The 26,227-nt window shown below is 42.6% G+C and overlaps 5 protein-coding genes across 6 annotated transcripts; all 5 read left to right on the forward strand.

Annotated features, from left to right (window-relative positions):
- Window positions 1-489: 489 nt before the first annotated feature.
- LOC110974991 (catechol O-methyltransferase-like) lies at window positions 490-5,205 on the forward strand. Its single transcript, XM_022227007.2, has 4 exons — window positions 490-560; window positions 955-1,210; window positions 2,192-2,382; window positions 2,644-5,205. Exons 1-4 carry the CDS (start codon window positions 504-506, stop codon window positions 2,974-2,976), a joined length of 837 nt encoding a protein of 278 aa, XP_022082699.2. The 5' UTR covers window positions 490-503; the 3' UTR covers window positions 2,977-5,205.
- An 823-nt stretch (window positions 5,206-6,028) lies between these two features.
- Window positions 6,029-9,967, forward strand: LOC147795920 (catechol O-methyltransferase-like). The gene is made up of 4 exons (XM_087130265.1): window positions 6,029-6,216; window positions 6,574-6,829; window positions 7,333-7,523; window positions 8,101-9,967. The coding sequence occupies exons 1-4, from the start codon at window positions 6,214-6,216 to the stop codon at window positions 8,425-8,427; spliced, it is 777 nt and encodes a 258-aa protein (XP_086986391.1). The 5' UTR covers window positions 6,029-6,213; the 3' UTR covers window positions 8,428-9,967.
- A 9-nt stretch (window positions 9,968-9,976) lies between these two features.
- On the forward strand, window positions 9,977-13,863 carry LOC147795921 (catechol O-methyltransferase-like). Its single transcript, XM_087130266.1, has 4 exons — window positions 9,977-10,117; window positions 11,076-11,331; window positions 12,029-12,219; window positions 13,022-13,863. Exons 1-4 carry the CDS (start codon window positions 10,115-10,117, stop codon window positions 13,346-13,348), a joined length of 777 nt encoding a protein of 258 aa, XP_086986392.1. The 5' UTR covers window positions 9,977-10,114; the 3' UTR covers window positions 13,349-13,863.
- A 1,230-nt stretch (window positions 13,864-15,093) lies between these two features.
- LOC110975054 (catechol O-methyltransferase-like) lies at window positions 15,094-20,492 on the forward strand. Its single transcript, XM_087130745.1, has 4 exons — window positions 15,094-15,234; window positions 16,303-16,555; window positions 17,401-17,591; window positions 18,313-20,492. Exons 1-4 carry the CDS (start codon window positions 15,232-15,234, stop codon window positions 18,643-18,645), a joined length of 780 nt encoding a protein of 259 aa, XP_086986871.1. The 5' UTR covers window positions 15,094-15,231; the 3' UTR covers window positions 18,646-20,492.
- Window positions 20,493-22,038: 1,546 nt separating this feature from the next.
- LOC110974967 (catechol O-methyltransferase-like) lies at window positions 22,039-26,125 on the forward strand. Of its 2 annotated transcripts, XM_087130748.1 has the most exons (5): window positions 22,039-22,197; window positions 22,574-22,829; window positions 23,395-23,585; window positions 24,617-24,849; window positions 25,431-26,125. In XM_087130748.1, the coding sequence occupies exons 1-5, from the start codon at window positions 22,195-22,197 to the stop codon at window positions 25,498-25,500; spliced, it is 753 nt and encodes a 250-aa protein (XP_086986874.1). In that variant the 5' UTR covers window positions 22,039-22,194; the 3' UTR covers window positions 25,501-26,125. The 2 variants fall into 2 exon arrangements, with proteins under 2 accessions (XP_086986874.1, XP_086986872.1); XM_087130746.1 differs by having other exon boundaries at window positions 24,617-26,125.
- The last annotated feature ends 102 nt before the right edge of the window (window positions 26,126-26,227 follow it).

Below are 26,227 nucleotides of genomic sequence, written 5' to 3' on the forward strand. Positions count from 1 at the left end.
GTAAACTTTGTGGTGAGGAGTTTATAGAGCAATATTTCAGAATAATTTGGACGACTGTTGTGTCTCATTGGTTAGAATTCTGAGAGGTACGAAATCTTGACTAAATGTAACTACAATCTGGGTGTTGGCCATCGTGGTTTAACTATGGAAGAGTTTCACCCGTTTGTCGGGATATACTAGACTGGCTCTCAGTCTCTCAGCTGTAGGTAAGGGATTATCGTTGACTCATCAAAACAATCCGATCAGTCTTTTTAATGTTATTTGACTATTTACAATGTAAATTAATTATTCAATACAGAAATAAAAAGAATGCCTAGCCTTACACGGTTGGACACTTTAACAGAAGCAGTAAAATCAAACTGTAAAAATTAAAATTAAAACTTAACAGACGCTTAGTCATGAAGTTGCTTTATCTATGTATCAAGACTCAAAGGTCAATAGAGCATGGATGCTACAAATTAATGTTACATTTTTGTTCTGTGCGGTCAGTGAACAGACAGTTCATGTGCTGCGAAGATTTGAACGCAGAACGCAGTCAGCGAAACACCGTGCTCAATATGGTAGGTTAGTAAAAATGAAGTAACGTTTATCCTGAGTGAAAGAAAACAAGTAAACAAGAAGATGAGACTTCTTACGCGTAAAAGGAGTAGACCTGCGGCATTCGTTATGTCGAACGTGCTGCGATTCAAACTCAACCATTTTTTTTTATTGATATTGACCCGGAAACCAATTTGGGTTTTCGGTCGCGTTGTGCTAAGCATACCACCTTATGAGGTTTTGTCATTTTCTAATTTTCTGTGCTATTTTGATAACAATGGAAGGGGGCCCTGCAATGGAGGTTGTCGGAAGGGAACCCCTTTAGTCGAGCAGAACTGCATGTACCGCTTGGAGAATTAGTATCTTCGTGTAGACCTACACTCAAGTCCCATCGCTATGTTTATCTTTCTGCCACAGGGGTTCCTAGCAGACGTGAAAGGCTTTTTGGAATTGATCTACGAAATCGGAAGCCCAAAGTTCTTCTGGATTACTTTCACCCGAATAATTTTTCCGTACTTTTGGCGCACCTTGTGGCACGGAAAGTCGATCGAATATCGGGCCTTGGATTTCGTCAAGAAGACGGCCAAAGAGGGCAATCCTGGCAGCGTGCTAGACGCCTTAGAGGAGTACCACTTGAACTATGAGCTCATGATAGCTGTTATGCCCGAAAAAAGTAAGTCTCGCCCACTTGACAACGAGGACTACTTCACCACACATTACTGGTCACGGTGATGCTGCACGTTTCATGGAAACTTAGCACGCCACCCTTTTACAAAATCATCCATGTATAGAGTACCGAAATGTGACGTCACTGTGAACTAGAAAGTGCAGTGCAAACGAATGGAGTACGCGCGCGTGTTGGTTCACGCGCCCCCTCTCTCGCTAATGCCTTTTACACACTAAATGTGCGCGTGACGTATTCACTTCGGAACTCTACAGAATCCTAATCTTGAGTTAACTAGGGGTCGAAAATGCAGAAGCCGCAAGAAATCCTGGTCTTGATCGAATAATCTTGAATCACGACCTCCGATGTCCAACGCTTGTTTGGATATAGTGAGTGGACGACGGGTGGCCAATGACAAATATTCCCCGGGGAAATGGCTAGCTGGCCAGTGGACAGGGTGCGGCCGATAGGGCATGGCGCTGGCGGTGACCTGGTAAAAACCCGGCACAACCCAGACGGCACCAGGCACAGGGCAGCCTGGAATGGGAAGCCTGGCACTGGTGACTTGGTATCACCGGTGCCTTGTCCACGCCGCAGCAAAGTGAAATCCAGAATCCGATGAGGGACGAAATTAGGCCTCCGCTTTGAAGTCCGGCAGAAATTCCGATGTCAATTCTGGTCAGGACTGTAGTCGGACCTCGGCGCACAAACAAACTGTCTACTTTAACAAAAGCTTGAAGGAAGTGAAGCGAGGGTGATGTCTGGCCCCCACTTAACTTGCTTAATCGTTTAGGAAACGTTAAATTACTAATATCTTTACAAATCCTTAACATAGGTGATATTAACAGTTGGTTACATCTACTCAAATTATGATAGACCCTTCTGACGCGATTCTGATATCACGCACTGTGCTTCTTATCCTCTGCATCCCTTGTCCTCACCTTTATATAGCTTAAGTTTACTGCTGTGTCATTAACTGCCATTGTCTAGGACGAAAGATAGAAGAGGTTGCGCGGAAGGCAGCCCCCAAAGTCTGCTTGGAGATGGGTTGTTTCGTGGGTGTGTCTGCGATGGCAGTGGCTCGTCATATCCCTCCCGGAGGCCGCCTGATCACGACGGAGATAGACACTTTAACCGCCAAAGCGGCCCGGGAGTTGTTTAGCTTTGCTGGTCTCGATCAGGTACAGGTGTATAACCAATAACGGCAAACCAAGAGTCTGAGGTTTCCTGAAAAGTATGGAATGTAACTTTTTCTTCACTCGAGATTGCCCTTGAAGTATGCTTTGTGTGTTGATAACGGTAAGAGTGAACACAATGTAACCTCGAAGGCTAAACGTCACGTACACTAAACTTCAGGTGCGTGACAATTATATCATCGAGCATGAAATTTGATCTTAATTTCGTTTGGAGAGTGATTCGTTATATTATGTCTGAATATGCAGGTCATCACCGTCGTAAATGAAAGAGCTGAAGACGTCATCAAAGTCCTCCGCAGCGAGTACTCCGTGGACAAGCTGGATTTGGTCGTTCTGGACCACCGGAAGTGGTCGTACCTGCCCGACCTCAAGGCGTTGGAGAAAGGGGGGTTCCTTCACAAGGGAACCGTTATCATAGCTGACGACTGTTTCTGGCCTTGCGTCCCTGGCTACCTGGAGTACGTGGAGAATGACCCCAGGTACCAGACAGAGCGGTTTTACAGTGTGTCGTTTCCGGGGGTGTTCGACATACCTGACGCCATTGCAATATCCACTTACAAGGGAGGCGATAATAATTAGAAACAGTAATAAAACTTAATACTGAGGTTACAACTGAGTGTTTTTAATCAAAACCTGACGATTAATCACAGTTGGTGTAATAAACATTGTTTTACTATGTCACAGTCGCAGTTTGGTTGGCAAATCATGGCTAGCTGTCAGCATAATACAAGTAATAATTTACAAAAAAATCATACTAATACGACCGTTTCACAGTAAAAATACCGGCGATGCACAATAGTGCGCCACCCAGAGTTTGTAACGCGTTGGCCAATCACAGTGTGCAAAATCTGCCGACCCAATGCGCTTTTGGAAAGGGCCGACAGATTTCGCTCGTTGAGATAGGTCACCGCGTTGCAAAATCTTGGTGGCGCACTATTGTGCATCGCCGGTATTGAATAATGTGTATAGAGAAAAATGTGACACTTGATGTGACACTTGTTACCAAGGAAGATTGAAATTTGGCAGTGCATTTTAGCTAGCTCATATAACCAAGAAGGTTTGTATGTTGGTTACACTTACAGTCAAATTCAAGTGTAGTAGGTCTAATTTCTGGACCTAGGTCTAAACAACAGATCCAGATGCAGCATAAATAGATCAGCAACGCATGCTGTAGTGCCGCGCTATAAATTTTCCGTTCTGTCATGGACGGGCGCTGTAGAATGTAGTACATAGGCCATGCACTCAAACTTTTTCCAATTTTTTTCATTGACATTTTGTATAAATGTTAACTTGAAAACATTATTTTCACGACACAGTTGAAAACATATCGCGATGTGATTTATTTTTGCGATTTTTTAAAAAGAATGATAACGAGCCCCGAAGAGATCCCAAGCATTTTATACACGGGTACCAATACAGTGGTCTCGCGCATGTCATCTTTTAACTCGACTCTAAACTTACGCAAGGGTGCACCACTACAAATAAATTCCCATAGACAGGAGTGATAAATCCCCACACTTCACAATTATTTTTAAAATACTCACAACTCTCACAGGTGTCCAGGCAGCACAGAAAAACGATGATCGACATGTCCCCTTCTATTTCCTTTCATTTTTTTCGGGGGATTGACCAATGAGTTTTCGAAAAAATTTTCACCAGAAGCAGACCACCCCTAAAATGAAGAAAATGTCCCTCCCCAGAAAAGTAGCCATTTTTAAAGACTATCCCTCCGCAAAACGGCCAAACTGGAAGCGCAAAGTCCAAGCCAGAGCTTCAGTGCCATATTTTCTCCGATTCCTCAATTTCATGGCTCTCAGGAATCTCTAACATAGAGTATTTTGGAGGGTATACCTTTTTCTAATGAGTTCGGCGGACATATTTTGGGCCTTCTTGCGTGGGTGCACCCATAAAGCAGAAAATTAATTTACCATGTTGGAGTCGCAGTTAATTTGATTGGCAAACCATGACAGGCTCTCCGAGTAAAAAATAATCATTTACAAAGTAATAACGAAATTTTTGAAACACTAAATAATAAATTAATACCACCTAATTCGCCCACATACTATGAAAATGCGTCTAGAGCAAAATGGGCAATATAAGGAAAAAGGTGTAGCCAAATTAGAATATCAACTTTCATCAAACCTTTGTCGCCCACCAGTGATAAAAAAGTGACGGTCAATGTAAACAAAAAAAAGATAGGTCTCGTGATTGGTCTCTTTCGAGTTCAGATGTACCGGAATACACAAAAGTAGGTTTTCTTGTTCTATTAACATAAATTTCCGATAATAATACTTATCTTCAATCTTCAATTTCAAAAAGCGATCAGTACATTTCAATTTCTAGCATTCTGATTTATTCCGATTTGAGCAAATTCGCCCCTTGTGGCAATCAGTGTAAATCTTCTTGTCAGTCATTCCAGTGTGGTTTTCATCGAATTTCATTTCTGGTAATTTGAAATGTCTCAGTTTGAGAATTTGTTCAATCTGTGGACTCTATGAAGAGTTACGCATACACGTAGAAAAGATTCTAATTTTACCTTTGGATAAATGTTATCTGCAAGTTATGAATTTTTTCGCTGGATCAGTAATAGACCTTACACAAAATTACTTTTTCTACTTTACTATTTCTATGCATATATTGATTAATAAAGGGCCAACAAAAAATGTATTGTCTCTATCTGTGGTTTTAAAATTATAGCACTAAGATCAAACAGTCCGGATGTCCATTATTGACAAACAAACTTCGTAATTGTGTTTCTGTTCGTAAATAAAGGGACAAAGAAAATTGTTGTGTCGAAGTAGTTTCAAAGGCTGTCTCTGCCCGCAGTTCACAAGTTTTGATTGAGTTGTTGGTCCTTTTCTTGCAGCGATATCTTTGTTACTGTTCATTCAAAATCTACCCAATATAACAGGCTTTTATGAATCTGCACTCACTCTCCCCTCTCGTTTCCTGATTCATGAACTGCCCATATTTTTCAAGGACAAAAAATGACGAGTTGCGCGGAAGGTGGGCCCAAAAGTCTGCTTGGAGATGGGTTGTTGCGTGGGTGTGTTGGCGGTTGCAGTAGCTAGTTATGCCCTCTTGGACTTTGTCTGATAACGACAGAGATAGATACTACAATCGTCAAAGCGGCCTACGAGATGGTTCGCTTTTTTGATCTTCAAAAGGTATACAGCTTTAACAAACAACGACAGCTAACCAAGCCTCTAAGGTTTTCTGAAAGGTGTAGAATGTTTGGCATTCTCCAAAACAGAAGCGCGTTTTGTGTTTAGATAACTAAGAATGAACAAAACAAAAACCTCTCTTGGAACCATAACACAAGGCACTAGGGGGATTGTTTTGTAAGACACAGCGGTGTTGATCGGGAAGCCTGTCGGTTTGTGATTTTGTGACGGATCCAGCTAATAAATCGTGACACTTCCTCCTATTCGCACATCACATGACATCAGCGCGCATATGGTCTTCCTGGCTTGCAGTCTGGAGAAAATCTCGACAATATGCGCGATCACCATCGACGTCAATATTGACAACTGGCGATGTCCCTTTAGAGCCACCGTACCCATCAGCTGGATCAAGAAGGTAAATTCATTTACATTCATTTAAATGCCAAGCAAAGCAAGCGGCGTCTCGATCTGTGCACCGAGACTCAAAGGTCAGCCATGAGTGTTTAAGGTGTGGACCAATTTGTCATCCAAGGTTTGACTGCTTTTCATGTAACGTTTTCGTTCAGCGCAGCCATTTTATACATATTTCAGATCCTGAGAGGGTAGCGACAACAAGTTTGGAATCCAAATTCAGCTTAACACTGTGTTCAGAATGGTACGTTATTAAATGGTGAATGAGAAAATAAATAATATTCAGTGTCCAACAACAACATGCTGAGACTATCAGTGTGTCAAAGGACAACTTGTATTCGTTATTTGGCCTTTTTGTTGGAATTGAACCAGACATCTGTAGTTTATTAATTTCACTTGAGCCACATTACCGTACCCTTTAGTATTTCCCCGCCTTTTTCCGTTTTATCCAAATTTTGTAAAATGGACCAACTGCTGCAATGGGGCATCTCAGAAAGGCACCTCATCTGGCAGAACTGCACGGCTCGAAGAACACATTATTTGTACTTTGTTTTCATCCGCTAATCTTCAAATCCAATAAACTTTGTTTGTCCTTTTACAGGGGCTCCTAGCAGACGTGAAAGGCTTTGTAAAAATGTTTTATGAAATCGGCAGCCCAAGGATTTTCTGGATTGCTTTCACGCGAATTGCTTTGCCGCAGTTCCTGCGCACCTTGTGGTACTGGAACACAGTGCAAGAGCGTGTTCTTCATTTTGTCAAAAAGACGGCCAAAGAGGGCGATCCAGCCAGCGTGCTAGACGCCTTAGATGTGTACTACACTGACCACGAGGCGATACTTTCTTTCGCGCCCGAAAAGAGTAAGTTTCACCCACTTGTCGACCATGTCTCCTCGCTGCATTCATTGCTGATGGCAAAAAATTTACCTTTTAAGGAACGACTGTTCTCTCTAGTCGAAGCTGCACAGTTCCAATAAACTACTAAGGGCAAATTTAGCACTGACCGTCACCTATTTGGGACTGTATTTCGTGTTTGGACTTTACATTAAGGTGCTGATTAAACTAGGGGTATATTCTGTCAAACGATCTGGTTGGCAACATAATATACACTATCCAGGGTTTGGGGGGTCATTCTTGGTTCGGTTCAGTTCGCTCTAAGTTGAAAGTTTTAGTTGGTCCTTCTCTTAAAGTGAATTTTAAGGCTTTTTTATGAAATTAAAATCCATTTGATTCCGAGGTATCTGGTATGAAAGACTCTCGTATAAACTTAACAACACCAGTATGCCTCCTCCTCCTAGCCTCTGCAGCACTCACTCGTTATCTCTTCTCGTTTCGTCTTCTTTTTCGTTAACTGTCATTTCTAGGGCGAAAGGTGGAAGAGGTTGCGCGGAAGGCTTCCCCTAAAGTCTGCCTCGAGATGGGTACTTACGTGGGCGTATCGGCGATTACAGTGGCCAGGTATATCCCCCCTGGAGGCCGTCTGATTACGACGGAGTTACTCGCTCATAACGCTCAAGTGGCCCAGGAGATGGTTCGCTTTGCTGGTCTAGATCAGGTATGGACAAATCCTAGGTGATGGCATTCCTGCAGGGCCATCACACACAGGCACGAATTTCAACATGAGTGCGTGCGCTTATTTTACCAAGTCAAGACCCAGTTGGTCTGAGAGAAATGTCACGCGCGCGTACCACCTGCGTGAGAACAGGATGGCCCCCAGTAATGGCTTCTAATTTTGATCGCGGATAAGTCGTTATCTTGAAGTACGTCGTACGGGAAGACAAGGAACGAATGGGAATGGGCATAACACAACCTCATGTACACCGAGAAAACGATCCCATGATGGAATCACGGACCTACCAATCACCAATCAGGACAAATACCTATTCCAAAGACGGTTCAGCCAATTGTACTTAATAAATGCCCATCACATGGCTGATCTTGAGTGACTGACTTGCGAGGGGCCCAGGCCAATACAACCATGTCTTTGAAAATATAAGTTGAAGGAAAATTGTTGAACCAAACCGTCAAAAGTGATCACTTTTAACTGGCTTGACTTACTGGCTGTTAAACGAGCGTTAAGACCGGTCAAGCCCATATTTATTTGTCTGAAATTTGATTTTCTGAACATGCAGGTTGTTACCGTTGTAAATGAAAGAGCAGAAGACATCATCAAAGACCTGCGCGGCAAGTACTCCGTGGACAAGCTGGACTTCGTCCTTCTAGACCACAACAAGTGGCTTTATGTGCCCGATCTCAAAGCGTTGGAGAAGGAGGGCCTGCTTCATAAGGGAACGACAATAGTGGCTGACGACTGCCTGTGGCCGTGCGCGCCGGACTACCTGAAGTACGTGGAGAATGACCCTAGGTACCAGACGGAGCGGTTCTACACTGTGGCTCTTCCGGGAGTATTCGACGAACCAGACGTCGTTGCAATATCCACTTACAAAGGAGACGTCTAGAAAGGAAACGCAGTAAGGATTTTAAACTACAGGTCATCACTGACTGTTCTTCTGGGCCGAAACTTGACGTTTAAACATAGTTGGTGACATAATTATTAATTCACCACGTCACAGTCGCAGTGTTTGCCATGACAGATCCGTTTACAACATAATCACGTAGCTACCTGAATAACAAATTAATGCCAGCCAGTTGGCCGATACATGCCATGAAAATGAGCATAGAGTTAAATGGGAAACTTTAGGAAAAAGCTGCTGCCAAATTAGCATGAACTGTCATTAAACCTTGGTCGCCCATAAAAAAGTGGCTGTCAATAAAAACAAAGGAAAGTTCTTATATTGACAACGCTCCTGATTGGTCCCTTTCGAGTCCAAATGTAATGGAGTGCAGGAAATGTTTTCCCAGCTGTTTTAACACTTTTCCGATTACTATAACTTCATCCCAGATCATTAATGAGCTCCATTCCCAATTTCAGTTTCCAAAAACCACTAATATTCATTGAGTGTGAAGTATAATTCACATTTCTAGCTTTCACATTTTTGCCTTGATTTGGGTAAACTTGTCTCGTGTGGCAGTAGGTGTTAAATTGAAAAAGCAAATAGTATTTCTTGTCCGCTATTTCAATGTTGTTTTTACTTAGTTTCATTTTTTGGTAATTTGAAATGTTACGGTTTGAAAATTCGTTCCATATTTGGACTTCATGAAGAGTTACGCGTGAATGCGGAAGTCACCAGTTTTACATTTCTTTCCATTAATACGTATAAATTAATGTGGTTATCTGCAAATTGTGGATCTATTTCGCTAGATCAGAAGTAGACCTTACACAAATTAACCTTCTATGTTGATGATGATAACTATAGGGCCAACGAATAAACTGTATTGGTCTCTATTGGTGGTGAGAAAATTGTTGCACCAAGATCTGACAGTCCGGATGTCCTTCGTTGATTTACAAACCCCACAATTGTGTTTCTTTTCATAAATAAAAGGCAGATGGAAAAAATGTAGTGTCGAAGTAGTTTCAAAGGCTGTCTTGCATGCTAAGTTTTAACTTTGCTCTTTGTTGACAGCTTGCGTACCAACTACTGATTTGCATGCGACCTTGCGCAGTTGACCAGAAGTATTGTAGTGATCTGCATGCAAGCACGGCTTGTTACATATATGGCGGTGGAAGACACGGTGCCACTGAGTACGGTGAGGTACTTACCCGTCGAAAACGGTGGCGCATCCAAAGTCTGGGGCCGGGGTGGAATTGTTGTTTTATAAGTGGTTGACCAGGCATTTCCATCAGCCCTAAAAGTATCCACATTTTCCCCTCCATCCAAAGGAAAGTGGTATAACCGTTTCTAAAATGATGGCACTGGTCCGTCAGACGGAAACTGTTTCCTATAGTGCTACAACGATCAGACAATCGAGCCACCAATTCAACGACAAAACCAAACTTTTTTACTGGAAGAGCTGTTGTGGTTATAAAAGGTATCCATCGTTCAATGTGAAACTAAAAATAAAACAGTTGCTTGAACAACTTGAACACTCAAAGGTCAATGACGAGTGTTTGACGTGTGTATCAATTTTGTCTTCCAAGGCCCATCGTTTCACTGTGGCATTTTCGTTCAGTACAATGTACAACTAACAGTCATTTCGCGTCTGGAGAAGAAATTGTCGTCTGCCGTCAGCGAAACAGTGCTCAGTATGGTAGGTTTTATAGAAAATAAAGTAATCAAAATTGTAAGTACAATGGACGACATAGATTAACTATCGGGGGCACAAGCTGACTCCTTTCGCAAAAATACGGGGGTACAGGACACCCCGAAATAATGGAATCTTGGCTCGTTCCATGGTCCTTTTTGCATTTATATAGGTGTTTCATGTATTCCAAAAATTACGGTATAATACATGTATAACGCTAAGTTTCTAGAAGCTTACAATCACGTAAGTTTCCCACAGAATAAATTGAGAAACAGAGCGCAAGAAAATTATGGAGTACACAAAAGGCTCCAGTCAGTCTTAACGCCTGCCTCTCGGTGTTAAACGCGGTTGATACACACACATGGTTCTCTGGGAAGTATATTCTCGTGTACTTAAAGAGAAATTTTTCACTTTTCATTTTAAATCTTCAGACAGAGAAACAATAAAGTTTGTATATGGGCTGTCTTGGACACACACTAGTTTAAAAAACTGTCATCCAAAGATGTGTATGACCAGTGTGATGTAATGCGTGAAGTACCGTTTTTAAATGGCTTCCATTGGAACTTGGTTTTAATTTCGACCAAATGTCCCTTATCTTAACAAAAACCTCCACTCTGAGACCCAAAAGTACACATTTCAAGTTCCTTCTTTTCATGTAAATTTCAATAATCTTTCTTCGTTAAATCGTTGTGGCCGGCTCCTTATGAAGCACCCTATAAGGACCTCGTCGCATCCTTCTCATGTAGAGACTCCCAAGTGGCATGAATGCATTTGCGACTGTGCAGGTACCCATGTACGGGTGATGTACACAACATTTGATTTGAATTTTGTTGCTTAATTGGAGGGGATACTGCGACGGAGCATCTCAGATGGGAAGCCTTATAAACAGCATATATTTCTATTGCATGTCTTCGTTATCTTCATCTTACATGTACCCTCAACTCCTCTTGCCTTTCTTCCAAAGGGATTCCTACAAGAGATGAAAGGCTTCTTCGAAATGGTCTATGTGAGCGGCAGCCCGAAGTTTTTCTGGATTCTTTTCACCCGGATGTTTTTCCCATACGTTTGGCGCCACTTGTGGTACAGGAACACGACCGAAGAGCGGGTGCTTGATTTTGTTAAAAAGACGGCAAGAGAGGGCGATCCGGCCAGCGTGATAGCTGCCATAGATGCATATTACTCGGACCACGAGGTCATGATAGCTGTCGTGCCTGAAAAACGTAAGTTTCGTTCACTTGCCAACTGCTCCTACAACGCATACATAGCTGGTGGCAAAGACGTGAACATGTTGTCACCTTATAGTGAACAACTGCTCTTCCGTTGCGATACTTCATGTTTCCAGGATTGTAAATCACTACCGGCATATTTGGAGTATATTCCTGTGGTTCTAATTTCACAACAGGGGTTAATTTTAACTCCACGGTGTTTTTTAAACACCAGCTTTTAAGAAGTATACTTGGTCATATTAATGGTTGGATTTGGGCATCAGTTTAAGGTTAAGAGTAAAAAAGCTAAAGAGCAAACACTACAATTTTGTAACACTAGCTAGTAATATTACCTAATTAACAGTGTGACTCACAGTGAGTCACGCTCCCACTTGGACGTAAAATACAACATGGCTCACTCTTCGGGGAATTAAGGGGACTAGCTGGGTTGCTTTTCGCTCGATTCGGTGCATTGGGCTCTGTCCAGTTGGCAAGTTTGGACTGAGTTGCTGTTCCTTCTTATGAAATGATACTGAACGCATGAAGAGATATTGTCCATCTCTTAGTTCAATTTCTTATATTCAAATCTACCCAGTGAAACAGACTCTTATTAATCTGCTATCAAGCAATGGACCTCTACATCCACAACCTCTGGAGCAGTCGATCTTCCCCTTCGCTGACTTGTACTGTTTCATTTCCTGCGCGTTTTTAGGGCTAAAGATGGAGCAGGTTGTGCGGAAAGCGGCTCCCAAAGTCTGCTTCGAGTTGGGTTGCTACGTCGGTGTGTCGGCAATGGCAGTAGCTAGACATATCCCACCCGGAGGCCGTCTGATCACGGTGGAGACTGACGTGAAATACGCCGAAGTGGCCCGAGAAATGGTTCGCTTTGCTGGTCTTGATAAGGTACATAGGTTGTATGACCAACGTCCACAAACAAGGCAATCCAGTTTGAGAGATGCTGAAAGGTACTTTGTCAAACACACCAAAACCTTTTAGCCAAAGGGGATCGAGGTTAAAGGACGTTATGCGTGTAGACAAGGTACGCTAGTCTACAGAACCACGAACCACTTTCAACCAGGACACAATTACACGTGGTATCACAAACCTACCTATTTCGAGGTCAGGACAATATTTGACATAAAAATGTGGCAAGAGGAAGGTTGTTTGCAAGGCAGGGCGGATTTGTCAGGAAGTCTGACGGTTGTATAGGTCAGACATTGGGCTTATACCCCAGTGCTTGCCTTCATCTTTATCTCCTTGAGAAAGATCTGGCCAAACTCAACGCTGTGAGATCACAACATCATGTTGTCATATTATATTGAATAAAAGTAGTGAATAATTGTGAAGCTGTGTTGAAAGTGCATCTACGATAAATTAATTGCACGGGCCCTTTAAGAAGATCATTTCCCAGCCGGGGTAATCCGTCCGCCCCCCCTCCAATATTTCAGCTGCATTAAGATTATTCTGATTTTTAACCGAGGGGGCGAAGGGATGAGTCAGTGAACAGCTGCCAAACCTTGTACTAGACTTTGGCTGATGACAAAGGGAACACATCATTGACAAACAAGATGGAGCAACCTACAATTTACAATGTAAGAAAGGTTTGGCACCGAACGCTATTTAGACTAAGCCTCAGCGTACATGAAATTCTACAAAATGTTGGTCTCTCATGGTGATTCACTATATAATCTATATGACTATACAGGTCATCACCGTCGTAAACGGAAGAGCAGATGACGTCATCAAAGTCCTTCGCAGCGAATACTCCGTGGACAAGCTGGATTTGGTCGTTCTGGACCACAACAAGTGGTTGTATGAAAACGACATCAAGGAGTTGGAAAAGGATAGACTCCTTCGCAAGGGAACGGTTATCATAGCTGACGACTGTCTGTGGCCTTGCGCCCCACACTATCTGAAGTACGTGGAGAATGACCCCAGGTACCAGACGGAGCGATTTTACAGCATAGCGCTTCCGGGCGTATTCGACGCACCCGACGCTATTGCAATATCCACATACAATGGAGATGATTAGGACCAGAACCGCAGTGATAATCATAAACTTGATGTTACAACGGATGGTTCTTTTTAAAGCAATCAAAACATTAAAAAAAGAAATGGAAATATACTAAGCAGACGTACAATGTATGGGGAGCAAAATGTACAGTTTGGAGCAAAAGCTATTTCCAACCGCATAGATAAATTGCAGCAGACTTCGATTGTTCATGTGGCTTTCGTTGTAAACAAAAGATAAGGTCTACACTTATGACACTGTTGGCACTGCCAAAGAACATTTATTATCAATTTAGACTTCGACATTGGGGCCAGTTATGTCATCAATCTTTCAGACTTTTATCCTCTATCAATTTTTTTAATGAGTTCCATGCTATGTTGATCACAGGTGGCGAGAGGCCTTGTCCCCCCCACAACAGTCTTCTTTTATCGAAGAGGACTCTGATATTTCGGGCACAATGTCAAACGTCTCATGTTTTCAAAGATCTATCTGGAGTAAATAAACCTTTTCTGACGAGTAATTGTCGGCTATCACAATATTTTGTTTGTGTGTGTATTCGGTTTTTCTTTTCATAAACCTTTTGTCAGTGGAGTTGCACGGAATGCATTGTATGTGCAATATAGGCACAATATGAACAACCCAGTGAGTATCCAAAGAGCAATTCAATAATGAAAGGAGGGCTATTGGACGGGACCGGACCGGACCGGATTGGACCAGACCGGACCTCCACCTTCATCTGCCACACAACGATCCGACAATCGAATCGCCGATCAATGCAATGATTAAACTGAGTGTTTGACCTGAGGAGCTGTTGTGATGTTGTGAAACTGTGTCAATTGACACTGTACAGTTGCTTGTCCAAACTGAGTCTGGGTTCAGACTTCCTTGTTAGAAGTTTTGAAAAAAATCCTGTAAAGCTAAACTTGGCCTTTTAATTATAAGATCTTCTCACGGCCAGGAAGGTCCCCCCCCTTCAGACCTCATCAATGAAATGACGGGGTTTATCATAGGTTTTGAAGGACCACAGTTTTGCGTTTTGTCATTAAGGATAAAACGATCCGGTTGGCAAAAGTTTTAAAATCTGTCAAAATACACTATCCAGTGGACGGCAAACCATGACAGACCTTCAGGGCAAAAAATTACAAGATATAATCACGCAGCTATCTAAATAATCAATCAATACCAACTATAGTTGGCTTGCACATACCATGAAAATGCATAAAGAGTAAAATATGCAACTTGAGGAAAAAGCTGCAGCCAAATTAGAATAACTTTCATCAAACCTTGGTCGCCCAAAAAAAAGTGGCTGTCAATAAAAACAAAGGAAAGTTCTTGTATTGTCGACGCTCCTGATTGGTCTCTTTCGAGTCCAAATGTAATGGAGTGCAGGAAAGATTTTCCCAGCTGATTTAACACTTACATCACGAAATTTTCCGATTAATATAACTTCATCCCAGATCATTAATGAGCTCAATCTCCAATTTCAGTTTCCTAAAACCACTTCATGATCTCACCGCCGGGAAATTATCTCCCCCCCCCCCGACCTTAGCAGTAGAAAGACAGATTTATTTGAGGCTTAAGAGGACCCCAGAGATAGCCATGCTTTGCCTTTAAAGACTTTTTTATTCAATGGCACAGCGACGATTTCTTGTGGGGGTGGTTGTAGGGCACCGAGCTTTGCAACAGAGTTTAACGAACTCCGCAGAAGGGTAAATATAGACGCGGCGATAATGATTTCCATTTCTGTCTACACGAGCCAAGACTCAAAGGTCAGTAATGACTGTTCGACGCGTGAATGATTTTGTCCTTCAACGCTCCGTCGCTTCGGTGTGGTATTTCGTGCAACAGTCATTTCATGTCCCGAGAAGAAATTGTCGTCTGCCGTCAGCGAAACAGTGCTCAATATGGTAGGTTTGATAGAAAATTAAAAAAAATCAAAATTGTAAGTAGGAAAAAATCATTTCTTAACGAACAACATAGACGAATTAGCGGGATACAAGCTGACTCCTTTCGGGAAAATACGGGGGCACAGGACACCCCTTAATACCGGAATCTTGGCCCGGTTCACACAAACAAGTGGCCAGTGGATCGCGTGTCGTCAGTCTTGACGCACTGGGTACAGACTGAGCTTCACTGTTCAGTGCTTGTCGTGTCGTCCCGTGGTCATTTTTGCATTTATACGGATGTTTCACCAGTTCCACAAATTACGGTACTGTATAACGCTAAGTTTCTGGAAGCTTACAATCACGTAAGTTTCCCACAGAATAAATTGAGAAACAGAGCGCAAGAAAATTATGGAATACACAAAAGGCTCCAGTCAGTCTTAACATCTGCCTCTCGGTGTAAACGCGGTTGATACACACACATGGTTCTCTGGGAAGTATTCCTTTTATTCTCGTGTACTTAAAGAGAAATTTCTCATTTTTCATTTTAAATCTTCAGACAGAGAAACAATAAAGTTTGTATATGGGCTGTCTTGGACATACACTAGTTAAAAAACTGTCATCCAAAGATGTGTATGACCAGTGTGATGTAATGTATGAAGTACCGTTTTCAAATGGCTCCCTTTGAAACTTGGTTTTAATTTCGACCAAATGTCCTTTATATTAAAATAAACCTCCACTTTGCGACCAACAAGTACACATTTCAAGTTCCTCCTTTTCATTTAAATTTCAATAATCTTTTCCGTTAAATCGTTGTGGCCGGCTCCTTATGAAGCACCCTACAAGGACCTCGTCGCACCCTTCTCATGTAGAGACTCGTGAGTGGCATGAATGCATTTGCGACTGAGCAGGTACCCATGTACGGGTGGTGTACACAACATTTGATTTGAATTTTGTTGCTTAATTGGAGGGGATACTGCGACGGAGCATCAGATGGGAAGCCTTATAAACAACACATGTTTCCATTTCATGTCCCCGTTATCTTCATGCTATGTACTCTCAACTCCTGTTGCCTTGTGTTTTCTTCCAAAGGGGTTCCTAGACTTGAAAGGCGTCTTGGAAACGATCTATGTGAACGGCAGCCCAAAGTTCTTCTGGATTCTTTTCACCCGGGTTCTTTTCCAATACGTTTGGCGCCGCTTTTGGTATGGGAACACGACCGGAGAGCGGGTGCTTGATTTCGTTAAAAAGACGGCAAGAGAGGGCGATCCGGCCAGCGTGATAGCTGCCATAGATGCATATTACACGGACCACGAGGTGACAATAGCTGTCTTACCTGAAAAAAGTAAGTTTCGCTCACTTGTCATCAGCTCGATCCTTGCATGGCTGGTGGCAAAGAAATGAACATGTTGTCACCTTATAGTGAACAACTGCTCTTCCGTTGCAATGCTTCATGTCTCTAGCAATGTAATTCAGTATTGGCATATTTGGAAGAATATTCCTGTGGTTCCAACTTCACAACAGGGATTTTTATTTAACTCCAAACTGCAAAAAGGGGGTGTTAAATTTAACAACCCCGGTATTATCAGACCACTACACCAACATTTTTCACTGTTGTTAAAATTTTGGTATTATTTGGTGCTACCTTTAACACCCTCCAGTGTACTGTCACGCTTATAGGTGTTCCAAGTAACACCAGCGGTGTTGCAGTAACACCCTATTGTGTGATCATCTGATATCACTAAAAAGTTTTGATTCTAACACCACAGGTTTTGCAGTGCACGGTGTTTTTTAAACACCACCTTTTAAGAAGTATACTTGGTCATATTAATAGTTGGATTTGGGTATGAGTTTCAGGATTAAGGGTGAAAAATCCAGACGGCAAACATTACAATTAGTTAACACTGACTAATAAGGGTCTGGGGTTGCTTTTCGTTCGATTTAGTGTATAGGGGCTCTGTCGGGTTTAGACGTTTGGATTGAGTTGATGTTCCTTCTTATGAAATGATACTGAACGCATGAAGAGATAGTGTCCATCTCTTAGTTCAATTTCTTATATTCAAATCTACCCAGTGAAACAGACTCTTATTTATCTGCTATCAAGCAATGGACCTCTACATCCACAACCTCTGGAGCAGTCGATCTTCCCCTTCGCTGACTTGTACTGTTTCATTTCCTGCGCGTTTTTAGGGCTAAAGATGGAGCAGGTTGTGCGGAAAGCGGCTCCCAAAGTCTGCTTCGAGTTGGGTTGCTACGTCGGTGTGTCGGCAATGGCAGTAGCTAGACATATCCCACCCGGAGGCCGTCTGATCACGGTGGAGACTGACGTGAAATACGCCGAAGTGGCCCGAGAAATGGTTCGCTTTGCTGGTCTTGATAAGGTACATAGGTTGTATGACCAACGTCCACAAAAAAGGCGATCCAGTTTGAAAGATTCTGAAAGGTACTGCGTCAGACACATCAAAACCTTTTAGCCAGAGGGGATCGAGGTTAAAGGACGTTATGTGTGTAGACAAGGTACGCTAGTCTACAGAACCACGAACCCCTTTCAACCAGGACACAATCGCACGTGATATCACAAATGTACCTACTTCTTGGTCAGGACAATATTTTAGATACAAATGTGGCAAGAGGAGGATTGATTGCAAGGCAGGGCGGATTTTGTCAGGTAGTCTGACGATTTTCAGGTCAGACATTGGGCCAATAATCCAGTGCTTGGCTTCATCATAATCGTATTGAGAAATATCTGACCAAACTCAACGCTGTGAGATCGTAGCATCATTTACTGTTTTATATTGTCATATTATATTAAATAAATGTATGTGAATATGTGACATTGTATTGAAAGTGCATCTAAGACAGATTAATCGCATGGGCCCTCAACCCTTTAAGAAGATCATTTCACAGCCGGGGACTCTGCCCCCTCCCCCAAGATCTCAGCTGCATTAAGATCATTGACAAACAAGATGGAGCAACCTACAATTTACAATGTAAGAAAGGTTTGGCACCGAACGCTATTTAGACTAAGCCTCAGCATACATGAATTTCTACATTTGGCCTCTCATTCTGATTCAGTATTTAATCTGTAAATAAATAATGCAGGTCATCACTGTCGTAAACGGAAGAGCAGATGACGTCATCAAAGTCCTCCGCAGCGAGTACTCCGTGGACAAGCTGGATTTGGTCGTTTTGGACCACAGCAAGTGGTTGTACAAGACCGACATCAAGGAGTTGGAAAAGGAGAGACTCCTTCGCAAGGGAACGGTTATAATAGCTGACGACTGCCTGTGGCCTTGCGCCCCAGACTACCTGAACTATGTGGAGAATGATCCCAGGTACCAGACGGAGCGATTTTACAGCATAGCGCTTCCGGGCTTATTCGACGCACCCGACGCCATAGCAATATCTACTTACAAGGGAGATGATTATGACTAGCAATTAGTGATAACCATAACTTGAGGTTACAGCGGATGGCTCTTATAAGCAATTAAAGGATTAAAAAAGAAATAGAAATATACTGAACGAATAATGCGCATGTGCAGCAAAATGTACAGTTTGGAGCAAATGCTCTTTGCGATATACCAGGCAAGATATGGGACGGAGGGGTACCCCCCTTACCTGTCCAATCCCTATACACACTCTAGACTATTGTTACCTAACACATCCCCCCTAGAAGTCTGTAAAGAATTCCTGAGATTCCGATCAAACAATGACCAACACAAAGGCGAGGGTGGGGGGTTCTGTCCGTCCTTTATCTTCCTTTAAATGATTTCCAACCGCATAGATATATTGCAGCAGGTTTCGATTGTTCATGTGGCTTTCGTTGTAAACAAAAGATAACGTTCACTTTTATGATACCGTGGGCCACTGTACTATCGACCTCAAATGCAGTGGAGTGTAATGGATATATCAGAGCTCGCGCATGTCGTATTATGATAGCGAAGAATTTATTTCGATCCAGAAAACAGACTGTTTATTTTGTGTTTTTCAATCGAAAATGGAAAAGTGCCGAATGCGGAATCTCCATTGTAAATTTTGTCCCAACTTAGGCCGATCTTCACCGTGTTTTGTCTTTTCTTTTCTATTTTGTAACTGTTAAGCCTTTCAAGAATTCTTAAACGTATTATCCGTGCCAAACACTTGAACGGGCGACGCAGACGTTGTCTGAAAATGCCACACCACATAACCAAAAACATGTCGTAAGATTTGACCAACACGTGGGGCAAAATTTTACTTCGGTGATTTTGTTATCTCCCGGATTGTCACAGTTTTGATACAGCTACGGGTGACCAAGGGGGCGTTGGGGCACTTCCACGCCCCCTTGGATACGCCACTGTGTATGACTATTTTGTGACAACATAACCGCACAAAATTCTTCATGCCGTCAGTGAATTAACCCCTTGAGTGATAATCGGTAGGTTCAAGGAGAGAAGTTTTCTTATCTTGTTTGAAAACAATTAACCTTAGACATAGAACTTTAAGGTTCAAGAACAAGAGCGGAGACCATGCATAGTGCGGGGTCACGATCAACTGCCAAAGGTAATCTTGACAAATACGCCCACTTCAGAAAATCAGGGACAAATCTACTTCTCTCCAAGTTGTTGGAAAGACGAATTAGGTTTGCTAAACGTTGCAAAATTATCTTTCATTTTCTGTGTAATTTTCGACCCGGAAAACTGATGACTTGTGGAACAAAAATCAACCAAAAGACCCCCCTGCGAAGTACTTCTGAGGAGCATTGCCATTTTGAAAACCAATGTCTACCTCTGTTCGAGGCTTCAACGTGCAACAAAACTTTAAATTCATAGGCAGCACTTTTAGTGATTTTCAAAAAAGGTCTTCGAGCCCTTCGCGCGCCGAAGCAAATGGTGCACCCTTTACCGCTGAGTGAGGACAGTTATATTGTTTGGTTTTTCTTTCAACTAAAGAAATAATTTCACAGGAAACCACGGGGTGAATCAGCAGCCTGTACACCAATTTTAACTTGCCCCGCTTGTGAAATGCCCCATCGCATGCTATGTCTTGATAATACAAGCTAAATTAACACATTATCAATTTAGACTTCGAAATTGGGGCCACTTATGTCATCAATCTTTCAGACTTTTATCCTCTATCAATTTTTTTAACAAGTTCCATGCTATGTTGATCACAGGTGGCGAGAGGCTTGTCCCGGCACAACAGTCTTCTTTTATAGAAGAGGACTCTGATATTTCGGGCAATGTGTCAAACTTCTCAGGTTTTCAAGGTCTACCCAGAGTAAATAAACCTTTTCTGACGAGTAATTGTCGGCTATCGCAATGTTTTGTTTGTGTGTGTATTTGGTTTTTCTTTTCATAAACCTTTTGTCAGTGGAGTTGCACGGAATGCATTGTATGTGCAATATAGGCACAATATGAACAATTCAGTGAGTATCCAAAGAGCAATTCAATAATGAAAGGAGGGCTATTGGACGGGACCGGACCGGATTGGACCAGACCGGACCTCCACCTTCATCCGCCACACAACGATCCGACAATCGAATCGCCGATCAATGCAATGATGAAACTGAGTGTTTGACCTGAGGAGCTGTTGTGATGTTGTGAAACTGTGTCAATTGACACTGTACAGTTGCTTGTCCAAACTGAGTCTGGGTTCAGACTTCCTTGTTAGAAGTTTGAAAAAAATCCTGTAAAGCTAAACTTGGCCTTTTAATTATAAGATCTTCTCACGGCCAGGAAGGTCCCCCCCCTTTCAGACCTCATCAATGAAATGACGGGGTTTATCATAGGTTTTGAAGGACCACAGAAACATCAATGCTTTATTAAGGTCTCCTTTTTTTCAACAGGGGACGACTTCCTTTGGTGATGGTGGGGGGGTGCAAAGGTACGTAGCCTAACTACGTTCTTCACGCTATCAGTACGTGCGTGGCCCCTTAATTAATGATAATCCGCAGGTTCACACAACGCCATCGCACCCTAAATTATGTGGACTGCTTTTGTGCAGAGGTCCACACTATGTATGCCCATGGTATGGCACCCCTGCACATCAAAGGAGGTCCTCTTATCATCTTGTTTTTGCAATTAGCCCTGAACATAAACATAAAGCATAAAAAACACCGCCTGTGCTAAAGTGGTACAAAACGTGGGATTTTTCTCATCTTTTCTGAATATAATAATGACGTCATCGTGTCTTGAAAATACCTATATCTGAACAAACCAGATGGTACTTCCAGGGAACGGTACTTCGTTCATTTTCCTGAGACATTTTCCGCGTATTCTGAGTATACAGGCTACCCACTTTTAGAAAGAGTACCCCTCTTTGGTTGAAAAGAATAATGTTGGTCAGGAGCGTTCAGTGCGATGGGGCATCTTGTAAAGGAAGCACGTCATCGAGCAGAAATGCACTGCTCGAAGAATGCAATATTTCTATCTATTGAAATAGGCCCACAATGAACTCCGCTCGTTTTGTTTTCCCTGCTACAGGGGCTCCTAGCAGACGTGAAAGGCTTTGTAAAAATGTTTTATGTTTTAAAATATTTTAAGTTTTTTTCTGGATTGCTTTCACGCGAATTGCTTTGCCGCAGTTCCTGCGCACCTTGTGGTGTTGGAACACAGTGCAAGAGCGGGTTCTCCGTCGATTTTGTCAAAAAGACAGGCAAAGAGGGTGATTCCAGCCAGCGTGCTGGATGCCTTAGTCGTGTACTGCACTAACCACGAAGCGATACTTTCTTTCGCGCCCGAAAAGAGTAAGTTTCACCCACCGACTTTTGCAACAGAGTTTAACGAACTCCCCAAAAGGGTAACTATAGACGCGCTGATGACTTCCATTTCTGTCTACATTAACTAAGACTCAAAGGTCAATAATGGGTGTTTGTTTCACATGAATCGATTTCTCCTTCAAGGCTCCATCAGTTTGGTATGGCATTTTCGTTCAGTGCAGCCGATAATAGTCATTTCACGTCCTGAGAAGTAATCGGCGTCTACCGTCAGCGAAACATCGCTCAGTATGGTAGGTTTGATAGAAATATAAAGAAATTTTAAATTGCAAATAAAAGAAACTTACACGATGAGACTTTCTTTGCGCTTAAGGAGTACAGGTATGTTGTGTTTGAAATCTTAGTGACAGCGTGGTGGATGAAACTGAGCCTTTTTAAATTGCTGTGGACACCACAACCTTCACTTCTGGTAGGAATTTGTAGTTTTTCGCCCTTTTCCTGTGTTTGTTGCAATAAAAAGTTGCTAAAAATCCTTGAATTTTCTCAGGTGCAGCGAAGCCTTCAGAGCTTAACCGCAACGCTTGAAGAATACATGTACATGTCTGTATTTCATGTCATCGTTATCTTCATGTACGCTCAACGCCTGTCGCTTTGACGTTTCTTCCACAGGGGCTCCTAGCAGACGTGACGGGCTTTTTGGGAGAGATCTATGCAATTGGTACCCCGAAATTATTCTGGATTCTTTTCTCCAGAATTATTTTCCTGCGGTTCCTTCGCAACTTGTGGTACTGGAACACGGTAGAAGAGCGGGTTCTCGATTTTGTCAAGAAGACAGCTGCAGAGGGCGATCCAGCCAGCGTGCTAGACGCCTTAGATGTTTACTACACTGACCACGACGTGATTCTTTCTGTCGCGCCTGAAAAAAGTAAGTTATGTCCACTTGTCAATCTCTCCGTCACCTGTTAACACCTTGATACTTCTTCGTGAACGACTGCTTTTTCTTATAGATACTGCACGGTTCCACTTAAACACAAGGCTGGAAATGTAGCACCGGCTTTGTGAAAGTGTCCTCTCTAGTTTTACTTTACATCACTTAACATGACTTAATTCATGTCATGTTAATGGTGGGATTTGGTGTCAGTTTCATTTTAGGACATAAAAAAAACTACACTATAAATATACTAAAGTTTGTTAATATAAGTTGTTCAGTGGATCGTATTTTTGTCTTGTGTAGTTTTTTTTTTTGGAGGTCTGGTTCTGGTTCTGGTCTGGTTCTGTCCGTTTCCTAAGTTTTGGTCATTTTGAAGGTCCTTTTGACATGACATTGAACGCATGCTCTTTTATTGGGGGGCATTCATAATTGTTACATTCAATTAAATTTACCTATTTTGGCAGACTTATGAATCTGACATCGCATGACAAATTTTGCCTCTTCAGCCCATTCTCTCCCATTTCCAATGACGATGACTATTTCATTAACTGTCATTAAGGGCTAAAGATCGAAGAGGTTGTTCGAAAGGCAGCCCCCAAAGTCTGCTTGGAGATGGGTTGTTACGTAGGCGTGTCGGCGATGGCAGTGGCTCGTCATATCCCCCTAGAAGGCCGTCTGATTACGACGGAGTTATATACAAAAACCGCTAAAGTGGCCCGGGAGATGATTCGCTTTGCTGGTCTCGAACAGGTATAGCTAGGTAGCAATCCAAGTGACTGAAATTTCGTGACAGGTACAGAATATGGGACATGCCTAAACCTTTTTTTCAGCGGGAGATCACGCTTGAAGTACGTTTTCACGTGTCAATCTGGTTCGTAAGCGACTTCGTCACAAAGGCGGACGCGCCACTATTTGCAGGCTCTCATTGGACAATCGCTGAAATTGCGCGTGAACTTCCGGTTCCACGGTTCCACATAAACGCAGATCAATGCATGTAAGGCTGCAACCGATTCTCTAGAGCTGGGTATAGGTCTCCGCTCCATTGTGAAATGCGTGGAGACGCGTAGACAATAGACCTAGCCGTAGCTCTGGAAGCCCGTTTCGGACGCGGCCTAACCCTAAATGCAGTGCACGTGTGCACACTTACGAACCGGATAGGATATGAGTGCTAGGACAGAGCACAACTTCACACTCAACCAGAACACATTCTCGCGTGGTCTCCTAAACTTAATACCTATACCCCTGATTAGCAATAACATTTGGCATTAAGAAATGGCAATTGGAGGCTGGTTCGCAGGACGGAATTGGTCGAGCAGTCGGTCAGTTTGTCGAATGGCGGTCAGATCAGCCTTTTGTAGTAATACTATAGCGCTGGCCTTTATAATCTGAGATAGCCAAGCCCAACGCCTAGAAAGCATGCACCGTTCTTTTTTTTCACATTAAGACTGAAAAAGATTTTACGGTTATACCGCAAGTGGATCTCAGAAGAAATAACTTCATGGACCCTTTAAAGATTACTCTGATTCACATAACCTCGAAGGCGCAGAGATAAGTACATAAAGAAATGTCAAACCTTGGGGTGCATTTTGATTTTGGTAGGCAACAAAAATGAACACATGAAAACAAAAAGAAACAAAAATACAATATACAAGAGAAGAAAGGTTAGGGACAGAACGCTACATGTATAGACTTTACCCTCACACAAATCAATTCGTAATTCTGTCTAGATTTGGGCTTGGAAAAATTGTAGTTGGTTCACTCTGATTTGTCTGAACATGCAGGTCATCACCGTCGTAAATAAAAGAGCAGATGACGTCATCAAAGTCCTCCGCAGCGAGTACTCCGTGGACAAGCTGGATTTGGTCGTTTTGGACCACAATAAGTGGTCGTACCTTTCCGACCTGAAGGTGTTGGAGAAAGGGGGGTTCCTTCACAAGGGAACCGTTATCATAGCTGACGACTGCCTCTGGCCTGGCGTCCCTGGCTACCTGGAGTACGTGGAGAATGACCCCAGGTACCAGACAGAGCGGTTTTACAACATTGTGCTTCCAGGCATAATGGACACCGTTGACGCCATGGCAATATCCACTTACAAAGGAGACAATTAGAAAGTGATAAACAAAAACTCCAAGTTACAACTAATTGTTCTTGTTCTTAAATATAGAGATCAAACTTATCGATTAAAAAAAGTTGGTGTAATAAAATTGGACTGTCACTTCATGGTTGCACTGCCAAGTGCCAGTGGCTGTAAAACTAGGGCTGGCCGTCGGAAGAAAAAAAACCAAGAATCTTTTCTGCACAATCTCACGCATCTATTTGACATGAATGTACGTGTCTTGTAGCGAAACGTGTGTAGAAGCGAGGATGACCTTTCTAAGCATTGCAACTATCTGTATAACCTGGGGGTCCTTGTACACAATTTAGGCCTTTATTTGTGGCACTGTTGGTCAGCTGGCGAGTTCAGATGTAATGGAGTGCATCACGTTATCAAAGTTCCCATTATGATTGCTGAGTACATTTCTTATCCAGTTTAATTAGGCAATTTTCGAAAAAAAAGACTGTTAATTTGGTGTTTTTCAAATCTGATCTGGACAGAGTAGTGAATGGAGGATCCCCGTCGGAAAATTTGCCCCAACCTTGGCTTGCCCCGAAGTGCAGGGAGTGAAGTAATGCTCCAGAAACACCATGTTAGTTTTGGGTTGGGACAGAGGATGACAGATGGACTTAAAAGATCCCCAAGGCTACACGTCATTTCAAGAGGACATAATGCCACACTATTCGATGAATCTGCGCGAATCTGTTTGAATACGGTCGTTTCGATTTAAAGAGTTTGCAATGCGTGGCCAATCACAATTCACAAAATGCGTCAACCCATGTCTGTGATTCAAACGCGCACGGCTTACGGTGGCCACCCCCTTTGCGAACTCCTGGCGGTGCACTGTTTTGAAACGCCCCGTCTTCCGTGTGAAGTCAGTTCCGATCATACAAGGGCGGATCCAGAACACGAAACTGAACTTTTGGAGGAGAAACAAAAAATGTCGGAACCTGTATGGCTTTTCTGAGAGGTGAGGCCGGTCACTAGGGAACCAAAAGTTTGAAAATGTTACCCAAGGACATTTGATCTCACTTTGAAATCGAGACCACTCATGTTATCAATTTGTCAGACTTTGTTCAGTTATTTTTAAAGTAATATCAAGGTCGACTTTGATATTTGGGGCAATTTCAGTCTTTCCAAATTTTCAGGTTTTCATAGGTCTATCCACAGCAAATAAACGTTTTACGACCAGTAATTATCAGCAACATGAATGCTTTGTTTGTTTTAGGATAACATGTTTTTGTCAGTGTAGTTGCTTGAAATATAAACATGCCGCAAAGCGCATGCAGCTTAGGCC

This window comes from Acanthaster planci, linkage group LG20 (genome assembly GCF_054643075.1).
Source record: "Acanthaster planci isolate LZ-2023a linkage group LG20, COTS_SCS, whole genome shotgun sequence".
Lineage (NCBI taxonomy): Eukaryota > Metazoa > Echinodermata > Asteroidea > Valvatida > Acanthasteridae > Acanthaster > Acanthaster planci.